Here is a 14,382-nt window from a genome sequence, read left to right as displayed (position 1 = left end):
CTCTGGTTTTCGGGAAATCCTTGAATAGAAAAAGGGCCCATATGTTGTCTTCCTAGTGTCATAGAAATGGGAACTGTGGGGTTGTGATGGTCCATGCTAAACCCAAGGTGGAATGAGAAGATTATCCCCTATAAAGGGACAGATTTTGTAGCAGCAGGAACTAAGAAGCTATCAAAATAGACTAACTTGTTGGCAATGCTGAAAGGAAGAAAAGGAGAATTTGTGTTGTTAACCTGTGCCTTGGCAACAGAATGGCTCATATGAGATTCTCAAGATTTCCAAAGACATTGGCAGCAAGGACTAGGTTGAGAAAGGTTCAGCTCTCTCATACCTTCCTTCCCACTATCTCTATCTCACACCTTATAGACTGCCAGACCCTCCAAATTCTCTCAGTAAATCAGTCCTTTTGTGTCCTAACCAGCCTATCCTGAAGCTCATCACCTGAACCCCTTATCCTCCAAAACTGCAAAATTCCTTGAAAAGCCTCTAGAATACCAGGCTCCTTCCTGGAAAAACCCTAACCATAGATCTATTTCCTAAACTGCCTTCTCCATGTCTACCTCTGAGTTTCCAGGTAAGCGTACAGAGCATCACTCAATCCTGCAGATCGGCCCATGAAAAATTCACGGGCTGCAGTCCCAGCTGTACCCTCCGCAATGCACGGCAGTGCACACGCTGGACAGCTCTCCCATTCCTTTCAGTAATCGTTCAAATCCTTACAACTCTCAGGGGCCCTGAGGATTGGCAAAAAGTGCCCCTTCCACCAGTTAGTTTATTATGGTATTATGGCTCAATCTGGACAGCTCTGACCTTGGGGTAGGGGGAAATGGGGGATTTCTAGGGTCCCCGTGGGAAGCTTCCTTGGCTGCACAGGCATTCTTACACACATTCTGTGCCTACATTGTAACAACCCACCCCACTCCCCACTGTTTGGTTTCCACAGTGTCAGTAGCTTGTATATTCTGTGCTATCTGTACCCTCCTGCCACAGGGAAAAAGAAGCAAGATTGGAGTCTGGTAGATTAATGAGTCAGACCTCCGAGGGTGGGAGCAGTAACCTCAGGGGATGCTTGGAGCGTGATTCACACAGGACACAGCCATGCGTGGGTAGTCAGTGATAGTGTACAATGCAAATTCTTTTTCCAAGTATATGCATGGTCTTATGTATATTGTGAGATTATATTCAGGAGGAGTATATTTTCTGCTTTTCCGTGACTTGATCAGAAGGCCAGAATCTCTGGCCTTCACATTCTGGGATAAGTTAATATATGGTGCCCTTGTGCAGTACACAACCCAGACACGTTTACTGGGAGCCTTAACATAGTCTCCTCAAAACCCTTGCACCATTCCTGTCTATTCCATTGTCAGAGGATGGCTGCCTTAGTCCATTTTCAGCTTCTATAACAGAATACCATAGACTGGGTGATTTCAAAACAATAGAAGTTTATTTGGCTCACAGTTCTGGAGACTGGGAAGTCCAAGAGTATGGCACCAGCATCTGGTGAGGGCCTTCATGTTGCATTATCCCATGGCGGAAGGCAGAAGGTAAGTGAGCACAGGAGACAGAGTGGAAATTGGGCAGAATTCATCCTTTTTATCTGGAACCCACTCCCTCAATAACTAACCCACTCCTGAGATAAAGGCCTTAATCTATTATTAAGGGCAGAGCCCTCACAACCTAATCACCTCTTAATGGTCCTACTTCTTAATACCATCACAATGGCAATTCAATTTTAACATAAATTTTGGGCTGGGACATTCAAATCATAGCAATGGCTTTGCCGCTATTAATGTGAACTTTCTCAACTTTCTGTTTCTCACCTGCAAATCTATACACCTCCGTGCCCTTCTCTTGCCTCTCGCTTCCATTTCAGAGCATCAAATGTTTGTCTTTGTGAGGTCAACAACTCCTATGCTCTTGATGCTATCATCGAGTTCCTCTGGATCTTCCTATATTAGTTATTCTCCTTGCTCTGATTTCTTCACCTATTTCTCTCCATGTGCCTTCCAGTTGTCCCAGAAAATTGATTTCAATCCACAAAAACCTTCTCTTGACTGCCAAGTCCTTACAGCTTTTTTTTGTTCTCTTTCAGCCAAGTTTCTGAAAAGAGAATTCTCTCTTTTTTTCTCTTTTCTTTTCTTTTCTTTTTTTTTTTTTTTTTTGAGAGAAGGTCTCACTCTGTCACCCAGGCTGGAGTGCAGTGGCATGAGCATGGCTCACTGCAGCCTCGACCTCTCTGGGCTCAGGCAATCCTCCCACCTCAGCCTCCTGAGTAGCTGGGAATACAGGTGTACACCACAACAGCCAGCTAATTTTTGTACTTTTTGTAGAGATGGGGTTTCAACATGTTGCCCAGGCTGGTCTCAGACTCCTGGGCTCAAGTGATCCTCCCACCTTGGCCTTCCAGAGAGCTGGGATTACAGGTGTGAGCCACTGTGGTTGGCCCAAGAAAACTCTCTATTACTATTTTCACTCTTCACCCACTACACTCTGGGCTCCATCTCTATCACTCAGCTTAATGTTCTTCCACAAGGGTCTTCAAGTACCTCCACATTGCCTGATTTGCTGGGTAACTTTTTGGTCCTTATTTTACTAAACTCCTCTATTGGGAAAACCCGCTCCCGATGTTTAACGTGGGTTCTTTTCTACTTCCTAAGTGTCTCGGCTGGGTTGAGAAATAAAAGGAAAGAGCACAAGAGAGAGAAATTTAAAGCTGGGTGTCTGAGGGAGACATCACACGTCGGCAGGATCCATGATGTTCCCTGAACCATAAAACCAGCAAGTTTTTATTAGCGATTTTCAAAAGGGGAGGGAGTTCACGAATAGGGTGTGGGTCACAGAGATCACATACTTCACGAGGTAGTAAAATATCACAAAGCAAATGGAGGCAGGGCAAGATCACAGGACCACCGGATGGGGTGAAATTAAAATTGCTAATGAAGTTTCAGGCACACATTGTCATGTCATTGATAACATCTTATCAGGAAATAGGGTTTGAGAGCAGACAACCTGTCTGACCAAAATTTATTAGGCAGGAATTTTCCTCCTCCTAATAAGCCTGGGAGCGCTACAGGAGACTGGGGCTTATTTCATCCCTTCGGCTTCGAACATAAAAGACGGCACGCCTTAAAAGGGGCCATCTATAGGCCTACCTTCAGGGCGCATTCTCTTTCTCAGGGATGTTCCTTGCTGAGAAAAATAATTCAGTGATATTTCTCCTATTTGCTTATGAAAGAGGAGAAATATAGCTCTGTTCTGTCCGGCTCAACAGTGGCCAGTTCAAAGTTACCACTCTTGTTCCCTGAACATCTCTGTTATCCTGTTCTTTTTTTTAAGATGCCCAGATTCCATATTGTTCAAACACACATGCTCTACAAACAATTTGTGCAGCTGACACAATCACAGGGTCCTGAAGCAACATTCATTCTCCTCAGTTTACGAAGAAGATGATGGGATTAAGAGATTAAAGTAAAGACAGGCATAGGAAATCACAAGGATATTGATTGGGGAAGTGATAAGTGTCCATGAAATCTTCACAATTTATGTTCAGAGATTGCAGTAAATACAGGCATAAGAAATTATAAAAGTATTAATTTGGGGAACTAATAAATGTCCATGAAATCTTCACAATTTATGTTCTTCTGCCACGGCTTCAGCTGGTCCCTCCGTTAGGGGTCCCTGACTTCCTGCAATACTCCTCAGTATATCTGACATTGATGATCACTTCTTTCCCCAGAAAACTCTTGATAGATTCTACTGGCTTCCATGATACTTTCCTATATAGAACCTATCAGTCAGTGGGAGGACCATGTCCAACATCCTTGTCTAGGATTAACAGTTACATTCAGAGTCCCTGGCTGGGCAGCCCCATGGTCTCCTAAGTTGAGGGAAACCGATCTATTGCCAGTTTGTGGAGGTCATGCTGAGTAGGGTGTGGGTTAAGGCAGCCATGGGAAGTCTTGGCTTGAGGGTTTCAGGCCTGGCCTTCTTTATATCTGCAAGAGTGCTTTATCCTTATACTACATTTACTGTTAAAGTTTCTGTTGGTTGTGATCAAAAGGAAGCTTGTCTAAGATAAACACCATGCACTTTAGAGTTTATCCTCTGAAATGTACATTTGTGGGTTTCACTGGTCTCGAACCACACAGTTTCTTACTATAATTCTCGCTTGCTCTTTACTGAGAACAACTATATCAATGTTATATCCACCTGATTTTGAGGATCTGGTTGCAAATGGTCTGAATCACTTATCTGCAATTTTGGGGAGACCATGTGCCCATGAAACATAACTCAATGTGGTGATCTAGGTAACTGGACAGAGATTAGGAACACCATTGCTATTGATTAGATTCCTCTGAATTTTACTTTTTTGAAGCTTCCTTTTTTTTTTTTTTTTTAAGATAGGGTCTTGCTATGTTGTCCAGGCTGGTTTCGGACTCCTGGCCTTAAGATATCCTCCTGCCTTGGACTTCCAGAACGCTGGGATTACAGGAGTGAGCCACTGCACCCGGCTGAGGCTTCTTAATGTATGATGGAATATATCTAATTGAACAATGGCAATTATTCTCATCTTCCCTTAAAAAATCTACTTTGGTGATAAAATTATTTATTATAAAGTATGACAAATTCCTGAGCATTTGAAGCTCTCCATTCTCCTTTTGTCGACTATTATGCTCAGCTGTGACCCACAGTTGTTGCTGACCTATCCTCCTCTTTTCCTCATGCATATGTATGACTGTGCAGTCTGTACCATGCACATTCTTTTACTGTACATACATTCATATACATTCCTCATTTCTCCATCAATCCCAGTCCTTCAAGACCCAGCTCAAGATGCACCTCTTCCCTGAAACCTTGGTCAAGAGCTTCTAGTTTCAATTCTTTTGATCTTCTTGGGATTCCTCCAGCCCAGTGGTCATCAACTGGGAATGATTTTGTCCCCTAGAGTCATTTGGTAATATCTGGAGACATGTTTGGTTGTCACAGCTGGGGTGGGAGCTGCTGGCATTTAGTCAGTAAAGGTCAATGATTGTAGCTACACATCTTACAGTGCACACAACAGTCCCCCACAACAAAGAATTATTGGACCAACAATGTCCATAGTGTTGAGAAACCCTGCAGTGTAGCCTGACTTACCACCCCCTATCATTTGATTGCTCATTATGGTATAGAATCTGAGGGCTGGATGGGAACCTTTAGAAATCATCCTATCGGCCGGGCGCGGTGGCTCAAGCCTGTAATCCCAGCACTTTGGGAGGCCGAGACGGGCGGATCACGAGGTCAGGAGATCGAGACCATCCTGACTAACACGGTGAAACCCCGTCTCTACTAAAAAATACAAAAAACTAGCCAGGCGAGGTGGCGGGCGCCTGTAGTCCCAGCTACTCGGGAGGCTGAGGCAGGAGAATGGCGTGAACCCGGGAGGCGGAGCTTGCAGTGAGCTGAGATTCGGTCACTGCACTCCAGCCTGGGCGACAGAGCGCGACTCCGTCTCAAAAAAAAAAAAAAAAAAAAAAAGAAAAAAAAAGAAATCATCCTATCACCCTCGTATTTTATAGGTTGGAAGACCAACCCAAAGAAGCTGCGGAGAGTCACAGAGTAGAGTGAATCTTTGGCAGGGTTGTGTCCCTTGACCCCTGGGCCATTGGCCATTCCTGTTCACTTATGCAGCTGTTCCCTTCCTCCCAGGTAGGTTTAAAACTTTAAAAGCAAAGTTAGAATCTTTTTCTTCAGCTTGTAGTGACTCTCCCCTCCATCCCTTCACCCTCAGCCCAGTACCAGAAACACAGCATATATTTGTTGTCGTATCAAAATAGTCCCAGATTGTATAAAATATTTTATCCCCTGCAGACATATTTTTAAAAAAGAAATGTAAGCCTATCTCCTGGATATAACCTCTTAAAAGGAGAGATGATTACATCTAAATCACAGAAGAAATCCTACAGAGACCTTCTGCGGAAGCGTGTTCAACATTAATTAGAGTAAACACCAGCCAAGTGAGGCTTATGTATTTAAATGATGGTGATGAAAATCACCAGCTAGCAGTTCAGAGGAAAACAGGAAAGGTTTCTACTAAGGGGAATGATTAACTGAATCCTTACAGAGAAACCGAAAAACAACAATGAAAATCAGAAAGGACATCACATTGTATATGTTTGTAAATTTGATCCTATACACTCTGACTTATAATCCATTCCCATCAATCAATAAATTATTCTCATTGAGGAAAAATATGTAAGCAAGTGTTGAAACGGTGTTCAAAAAGGCTAGGTTAAACATGCAATGAAGGAATATCAGAACAATACTTTAGATTGCGAAAGAGGTGTTGGTTGACTAGAGTTCTGCATTTCAGAGGCAGAACAGTGTAAGAGGAGGGTGCAAGTATGGGCCTGAGGGAGCTGATCTTGGATTTGCATCCTGGTGGTGCCAGGGAGAGGCCATGTGACTCAGGTAATGCCCTAATCCCTCAGCTTTGAAGTGAAGATTGTTAACAATGATTCCCTAAATATAAAATCGTTGTGAGGAATTGATCAAAGAATACAAAAAGAGTACCCATCATAGGATTGGACTACATCTAAGGGCTGAATGAGGATTATTGTTTTCAATTAATGACAGTTATTAAGAATTATTAAAACTTTACTTTTGTTTCTGAAAAAATGGAAATATAACTTAGTTTTAAAATTTCCATTTTATGTTCTCAGAAGAAATATGACATCCCCTTCATAATAGAGAATAAAAGTTCCATTACATTGGAGTTCTTACTTTTAAAATAAAACTGGATTTTTAGATACACATATGTAGAAGCTATTTAAATTGTATGAATAAATCAATTTATTGATTATTGTAGGGTTAAGGATATGGAAAATAAGCTGGATTTTCTTTCTTTCCTCTCTCCTTCCCCTCTTCACTTTCCTCCCTCCCTCCCCCTCTCTTCCTCCTACCCTTCCTTCATTCCTTTAACAAGACATACAAATGCATGTATATGGGGTATGTGAAAGTAAGACATTTATAGAGAGAGTGTCAACCAGGTGTTATGGAAAGTTTAGGAAGAGAAATTTCAGAGCCCTGGGTTTCAACCCTGGCTTATAGTAGATATAAGATGTCAGGCAGATCACTTAACTATCTCTCATCTGTAAAACAAAGGGCCTGGTAGATAATGGGTAAGGCTTAAGTACTAGATTGTATTTTTATATTTGAAGAGCCGTAATAGACATACAATTCAAATGTGTTGCTAAAAATGATACCGTCTTTTTTTTTTTTTTTTGAGACGGAGTCTCATTCTGTCACCCAGGCTGGAGTGCAGTTGGGCAATCTCGGCTCACTGCAAGCTCCGCCTCCCGGGTTCACATCATTCTCCTGCCTCAGCCTCCCAAGTAGCTGGGACTACAGGCGCCCGCCACCACGCCCGGCTACTTTTTTGTATTTTTAATACAGACGGGGTTTCACCGTGTTAGCCAGGATGGTCTGGAACTCTTGACCTCGTGATCCACCCACTTCAGCCTACCAAAGTGCTGGGATTACAGGCGTGAGCCACCGCGCCCAACCAAAAACGATCCCGTCTTTTTAATAGTAAGTTCAATCTGTGGGAAAAGAGTGAAACATGATTCAATTTTGAAATGACATTTTACATTTTGAATAGATTTCTTGATTCAAGCATTTTGTTACATTCTAACTTACAAAACCAGAGCTGGCTTTATAAGTGTGTGACCTGTGCAACTGTGTGTTTAGGAGGGCTCCACAATCGATTTAATGCTGTGTTGTTGCCATCTTGAAATTCTTAATGATTTTTGAACAAAAGGCCCTGCCTTTTCATTTTGCATTGTGCCCTGCAAATTTTGTAGCTCGTTCTGGCTACAACTTCTAATTTATAGTTTAATTTCTAGGTCCGGGATTCTCTCCTTTTTTAGTTAGAAATCCACATGGATTGCTTTCCTCTGCATCCATTCTCAGTGTTTATGTTGATATAAAACTAGCAAAGGCTGCCTGCTAAGCCTGCCAGACTGCAGGATGCGCAGCCAACTGAGCTGAGCTCAGGACGCGCAGTGCCCCCCTTGGGCTTCAAAGGTCAGGGGCTCCATCCTTCAGCCTCAGCCATCTGTAGTGTAGTGGCCTGAGCTTCCGTCACCGGCAATTCCCACATCAACGCAATGTTTGTAATAATAGTCTCGCAGACTGCGTGGAGGGCTCGGTGAGAGAATAAATAGTTCTTTGAAAACTAGAGGCTATCAGTCACCTCAAGGATGAGACCCATCCTGTGAAAACCCACAGCCCCCATGCACCCCCTTTTCTTGCTGGTGTTGAGTATTTGCTCAAGTCCTGCCCTCATTTCCTTCAACCAAATGCTTGATGGCCCAGTAACAACAGTCCCTACAGGGCAGTAAAGAGGAACTATTCAGAGAGCGCCTCTGAGTCCTATCAATGCTTGTGAAGATGATTCAACATCAAAAAACACTTCTGACCTCTTAGCGTGTGCTGTCTGTCCTCCATCTAGGCGCTGAGGGCACAGCAGCGAGCAAACACAATGACAATGAGATAATTACAATTTATCATGGTGGCCCAGACATTGTGGGTTTACTCCCTGGCCTCTAATAGTCACCTCGCAGAGCTGATGTGAGGATGTGAGGAGATAATAAGTACCTGGGCACCTAAAGATCTACTTTGCAGGAGTATGCGCAAGGTGCAATACAGGAACACGATTTTAAACAAAGGTGTTGCTCCTGAAAATACATAGAGGTATCTTCCCCATAGGAGCAGCTTAAATGCAAACAGAGGAAGAAATTTAAGTTATTTATCTTTTCTGCTAGTTTTCAAACAACAGAACGTGACGTCCAGCACAGCATTACTCCCTAGACCTGCAACCGAGGGGAATGCTAGCTGGATAGACATGCCAACAGCGAAAAAAGACTGGGCTCACTCCAGTGCTGGCCGCTTCTGGCTGTCCAGTGCTTCTCGGGGCGAGCTCCGTCTTTCTCTTCCCACGCCCGCCTAGTCCCAGCTCCGGAGGAAGGTTGCACCCGGGCGACCCTTCCCCAGCCCCGGGCTCCCGCGTAATCACCGCCGGGCTTGGAAAGGAAGCGGGCGTAGCAAGTAGAGGCAGGGCCGGGCCACGGTGGGCGGGGCACTAGGGCGGGGCTATAGCCTAACTGCACCGCCCAGGCTGCTGCTGGGTTTGGAAAGGAAGCGGGAGTGGTAGGGAGAGGAGGGGTCAGGCTGAGCTGTGGGCGGGGAAACGGGCGGGGCCATGGATGGAACACGTGCCTTCTTAGGTGGAGTCCGGGGCGCGGCAAGGAGAGGCGGGGCCAAGCTGAGGTGGGTGGAGAAACGGGGCGTGTTCATGGCCTAGCTGCGCCGCAGATGCTGCTGCCTGGTTTGGAAAGGAAGCGGGATTGGCAGGGAGAGGCGGGATCAGGCTGAGGTGGGCGGGGAGTCGGGGGCGGAGCCATGAGTGGGCCTCGTGCCGTCTTAGGTGGAGCTCGGGGCGCGCGGGAAGAGGCGGGACCCAGCCGAGGTGGGTGTGGTGTGTTGGGGCGGGGCCATGGTGGGCGGGGAGGGGCGGGGCCATGGCGGGGCGGGGTTCGCCGCTCCCTGGGGCCGAGCCCAGCCACTCGATCAGCCCGCCGGCTCCGGAGCGGCTCTGCCTTCCCGAGCGCCGGACGCGGCGCCCTGGGGAAGGAGGGCGAAGCGACGCGGCGATGGCTCTGCGGGCACTCCCGGGGTCCGCCGTCCTAGCCGCTGCTGTCTTCGTGGGAGGCGCCGTGAGTTCGCCGCTGGTGGCTCCGGGTGAGTGTCCGGTAGGAGCCGGGGCGCCGGGTGCTGAATCGGTTCCCGGGAGCGCGGAAGGAAGCGAGGGGGTCGGGACGGCAGCCCTGCGGCGCTCCGAGGAGCCTGCTTTCTCGCACAGCCTCGGGATCCTGGCGCTGAACAACTGGCTGTCCCGGGGCGGTCCGGGCAGGGCGCGGTGCGTGGCAACGGCTCTCGTCCCTCCCCTCCCGCCGGCCCCGCTCCCGCCTTCCCTCCCCGGGGCCTCCGCCGAGGGTCTGTGTCCCCCAGCCCTGAGCTGTGCGGGGCGTAGGGACCAGGGCTTCCTCGGGGGCGCTTCCTTCACGGCCGCGCGCCTCGGAACCCCGCGGACCCCTTTCCCACCGCCCTTGTCCTCAAAGGCTCCGGGAGCGGAAGATCGTGACAGAGAGCACCGGGTGCGCTGTCGGCGCCTCCTTCTCCCTTTTAAATACCTTAAAATATCCTAAAACCTAGAGGACTTGAATCTCTTTCCAAGTTTCCATTTATTTTGGTAGTTGATGGATTCTTGTAACAGGTCAAGGAGTTCACATTTCTTCCCATATATCCTGTAGAAATCAGGCTCGGAAAAAGGGAAGGCGCGTTGGTAAACTTAAATATTTTTCTTCTTTGTGTTGATTCCTGTCGTCACAAAAGGAACCTTGTGTGGTCAGGGCAGGAAGCCACCAGCAGAGATGCTAAAGTGTCACCAACGATGAAGCAGTTTTTAATTGAAATCAATCTTAAGAGGAGGTATAAGTTTTATGGAAGTCCTATGTCATATCCTTGCTTTTATAACTGCAGACACTAGGGATTCCTTACCACCGCTTCTCCTCTTAATTGCCACCTAACAGCCTCAGTTAAAAAAAAAAACAAAAAAAACCCACAGACCTGCTTGGCCGTTTGGGGTTACTACAGATTGGAGTCTGACGTCAGCAAGCTCTTCCAAGCTTGATTTCAGGGGTGGCTCCTCTTCAGGTCCAAATAATAAGCAACTAGAAGCCTTTCAACAGTGACTGTCTCCTCCATAAACATCCATAAACTCTTCCTCCTGAGAACATTTCGGTCGCTTAAAACTTTTACACTGACTTAGCAGTTTGGCCTTCACTTTTTCATAGAAACCAGAGCAGGTTTGGAAGGGAACGAGATAGGTAGTATTGTCTCCTGAGTATTTTTAGGAGGCCCGTATTTCCGTTAGCCATCCACCTGGGGAAATGGCAGCTAGTGACATGTTTTATTGGATGGGACAATTTTTTTTTTCTTCTTCTTTTTTTTGATACAGGATCTCACTCTGTCACCCAGGCTGGAGTGCAGTGGTACCATGTTGGCTCACTGCAACCTCCAGTTCTCTGGTTCAAGGGATTCTCCTGCCTCAGCCTCCTGAGCAGCTGGGATTACAGGCACGTGCCACCATGCCCGGCTATATTTATTTATATTATTAGTAGAGACGTGTTTTGCCATATTGGCCAGGCTGGTCTTGAACTCCTGCCCTCAAGTGATCCTCCTGCGTTGGCCTCCCAAAGTGCTGGGATTACAGGCATGAGCCACTATGCCCTGCTGGTTCATTTTGATTTTCATCCTGCGTTTCATTGCTGAGACACATAGGTGCATTATCAGGTTCCACTTGGATGTGAGGTTGGAGACATTCCTTAGAGGGTTGGAGTCAGTTGCTCCAGAATTTGGGGAAGAGTTTAATCTGGGAGTAAAATTATAAAAAAGTCAGCACATGATGCATGTAATTAGCCATCATCAGCAGGAGAAATCCATCCCTAGAGTGGGTGTGTGTTTTGTCTGACCTCTGAGCAACACCCAGGTCTCAGGACTGGAATGTTACTGATGAAAGCACTCATCTAATTGCATGACAGCCTTTGTTTTTTTTTCTTTTTGATAAAAGTTAATGCGGAAGAAGAAACAGGTGTCTAAAAAGGAAAGGATACAGAGCACAAATTTGCCAGTATCTTGAGGCCTGTGTAAAGAGAAAATGCTCTGACCAGCCAACATCTGATCCCCTTGGAACCGAAGATGGTGTTAATGTTTGTACGTTAAGCATAGGGAAGCAGAGGGAAAAAAATGGAAAATACTTTTGAATGCCAGCTGTGTGCCAGGCTTTGGGTTGAGTATTTATATGCATTTTTATTTTTATTTATTTTTCTCTTTTTGAGATGGAGTCTCGCTCTGTCACCCAGGCTGGAGTGCAGTGGTGTGATCTTGGCTCACTGCAAGCTCCGCCTCCCGGGTTCATGTCGTTCTCCTGCTTCAGCCTCCCAAGTAGCTGGGACTATAGGCGCCCGCCACCACGCCTGGCTAATTTTTTTCTATTTTTACTAGACATGGGATTTCCCCATGTTAGCCAGGATGGTCTCTATCTCCTGACCTCGTGATCCGCCCGCCTTGGCCTCCCAAAGTGCTGGGATTACAGGTGTGAGCCACCGTGCCCGACTGCATTTTTATTTATTTGTTTATTTTTATTTTTTAATTTTTTTTTTGAGACAGAGTCTTGCTCTTTTTACCAGGCTGAGGTGCAGTGGTGCGATCTTGGCTCACTGCAACCTCTGCCTTCCGGGCTCAAGCAATTCTTCTGCCTCAGCCTCCCAAGTAGCTGGGATTATAGGCGCCCGCCACTATGCCTGGCTACTTTTTGTATTTTTTTAGTAGAATTGGGGCTTCACTATGTTGGCTATGCTGGTCTCTAACTCCTGACCTCGAGTAATCCACCCTCCTCAACCTCCCAAAGTGCAGGGATTACAGGTGTGAGCCACTGAGCACAGCCTTCATATGCATTTTTAAACTCATTGCTCATAACCGGATGAAGTACTTACTTCCAGTAAGGCAACTGAGGCAAGAGAGGTTAAACAACTGGCTGAACATCACACAGGGACTGTGCCAGTCAGCAGTCAGAGAGCAGAACCACTAGGAGGTGTCTGTGTATGTGTGTACCTTTATATGTGTCTTTATCTGGGATAACCCAGCCTGCTTGATTCCAAAGTTCATTCCCTTTCCACTGTACCCCACTGCTCTGCAGAGAAAAATAGAATATGAGTCAACCTCTGCAGTCTCGCTGAGATTCTAAGATAGTTTAGAACATCATAAAATTGTAAGCATGTGGTTATCACAAAGTTGTTAAGCAGAGAAAAGAAGGGCAGATCGCTTCACGGTGGGTAGTAGCAGTGCCTTTTTCACTTCCTTCCTAGTACAAGAATCTCATTAAACTTGTCTCTTAGCAGCAGCATTGGAAACTATATACCACAAGCACCCAAAGGGATGATTTTCCACATCTTGGCTTATTTATGTCCGTAAGTTCTCTGGTTACTCAACCTTCAGTCTTATTAGTTTCTCTCTCAGACAGTGGGCATATAGCCCTGGAGTAAGGAGTGGGTGGAAGGGGTCCTGCGGCGGATAAGAGGAGAAATGCATTGTCCTTGGGCTGTGGGCTTCCCTCAGCATTCTGACTCCCTTTTAGTTGCTAAAGATAAGCTTTATTAAATTCTGGGTTCTCCCTTAGCCAGGTAGCTGCAAAGCTGTACATCCACATAATATACAGTGTTTGGAAAGTTTTGAAAAAGCACACCTTGGAGCTTCAGATTCCACATCTACATTTAATTTAAAAAGGAAATGAAAACTGTGAGAAAACTCTGTCAATTCCCTGCCCCTAACCCCTCTAAACAAAGAAATGAAATTAATCTATTTGGAAGTTTGAATAGTTGAATTTGAATGTGAGAGACCAAAGCCCCAAGTGAACAAACAACAAATTTTATTGTTTCTTTAAAAATAATTCTTTGGCCCTAATGTTGAAGTGTAATGACTTATTGAAACAATAGAGAAATGATTTAAAGCTGACAAAAAGAATAAATTAAATTGTCATTGGTATAAACTATTAGGTTGAGTAGTTCCTAATAATTTAGGATACTTCAGTGGTTGTAAAGATTTGGTGTGCTGCTGAAAGCAGATATATTAATAATTATGTTATTAGAATTAATATAATAATTATATTAATAGAATTAATATATTAATACTGGTGTGGTTTATAAAAACTAAAATCAGAATTTGGTGTTAGTACACTGTAGACACTTTACTCTTGTAGGAAAAAGGAATTCAATTTTTATTATTACCTGTTTTGTGGCAGGCGGTAGTCTAAGTGCCTAGATCATTGCATTCTTACAATGAATTTCCTGTCAGTTATATACGTAATTTTATTCCTGTGTTTGTAGATGAGGAAATTGAGCCTCAGAGAAGTTGAAAAAGTCACTCACGTGTAGGCTGGATTTTGGCATGGAGTCCATTGAGTCAGATCTGTTTGATTTTTGAAGTCCATGCTTATTATTACTAAACTATTTTTTTTGAGGAAGAAAATTCTTTTTATTCTAAGATATTTATAAAGAATCAGTAAGTAACAAGGTCATGGGATGATATGGTGGAAAGAACACCAAGCCTTAAGTCAGGGCCTTGGACTTGAAGTCAAAAATCAGAAGGAGGCCGGGTGCGGTGGCTCACGCCTGTAATCCCAGCACTTTGGGAGGCCGAGGCGGGCAGATCATGTGGTCAGGAGTTCAAGATCAGCCTGGCCAATACGGTCTCTACTAGAAATACAAAAATTAGCTGGGTGTG

The 14,382-nt window shown here is 45.3% G+C and overlaps 1 protein-coding gene across 2 annotated transcripts in view; it reads left to right on the top strand.

The window, feature by feature from the left end:
* The first annotated feature begins 9,603 nt into the window (after positions 1-9,603).
* Positions 9,604-14,382, top strand: part of RELL1 (RELT like 1) — a 74,478-nt gene continuing 69,699 nt past the window's right edge. The window contains exon 1 of one of the 2 annotated variants that reach the window (XM_015138139.3): positions 9,604-9,780. In XM_015138139.3, the coding sequence (XP_014993625.1) occupies positions 9,693-9,780 (88 nt within the window). In that variant the 5' untranslated portion in view covers positions 9,604-9,692. The remainder of the gene's footprint in view (positions 9,781-14,382) is intronic. The other variant, NM_001193775.2, reaches the window with a different exon arrangement.

Source organism: Macaca mulatta, chromosome 5, assembly GCF_049350105.2.
Source record: "Macaca mulatta isolate MMU2019108-1 chromosome 5, T2T-MMU8v2.0, whole genome shotgun sequence".
Classification (NCBI taxonomy): domain Eukaryota; kingdom Metazoa; phylum Chordata; class Mammalia; order Primates; family Cercopithecidae; genus Macaca; species Macaca mulatta.
This window is presented reverse-complemented; position numbering and strand designations above follow the sequence as displayed.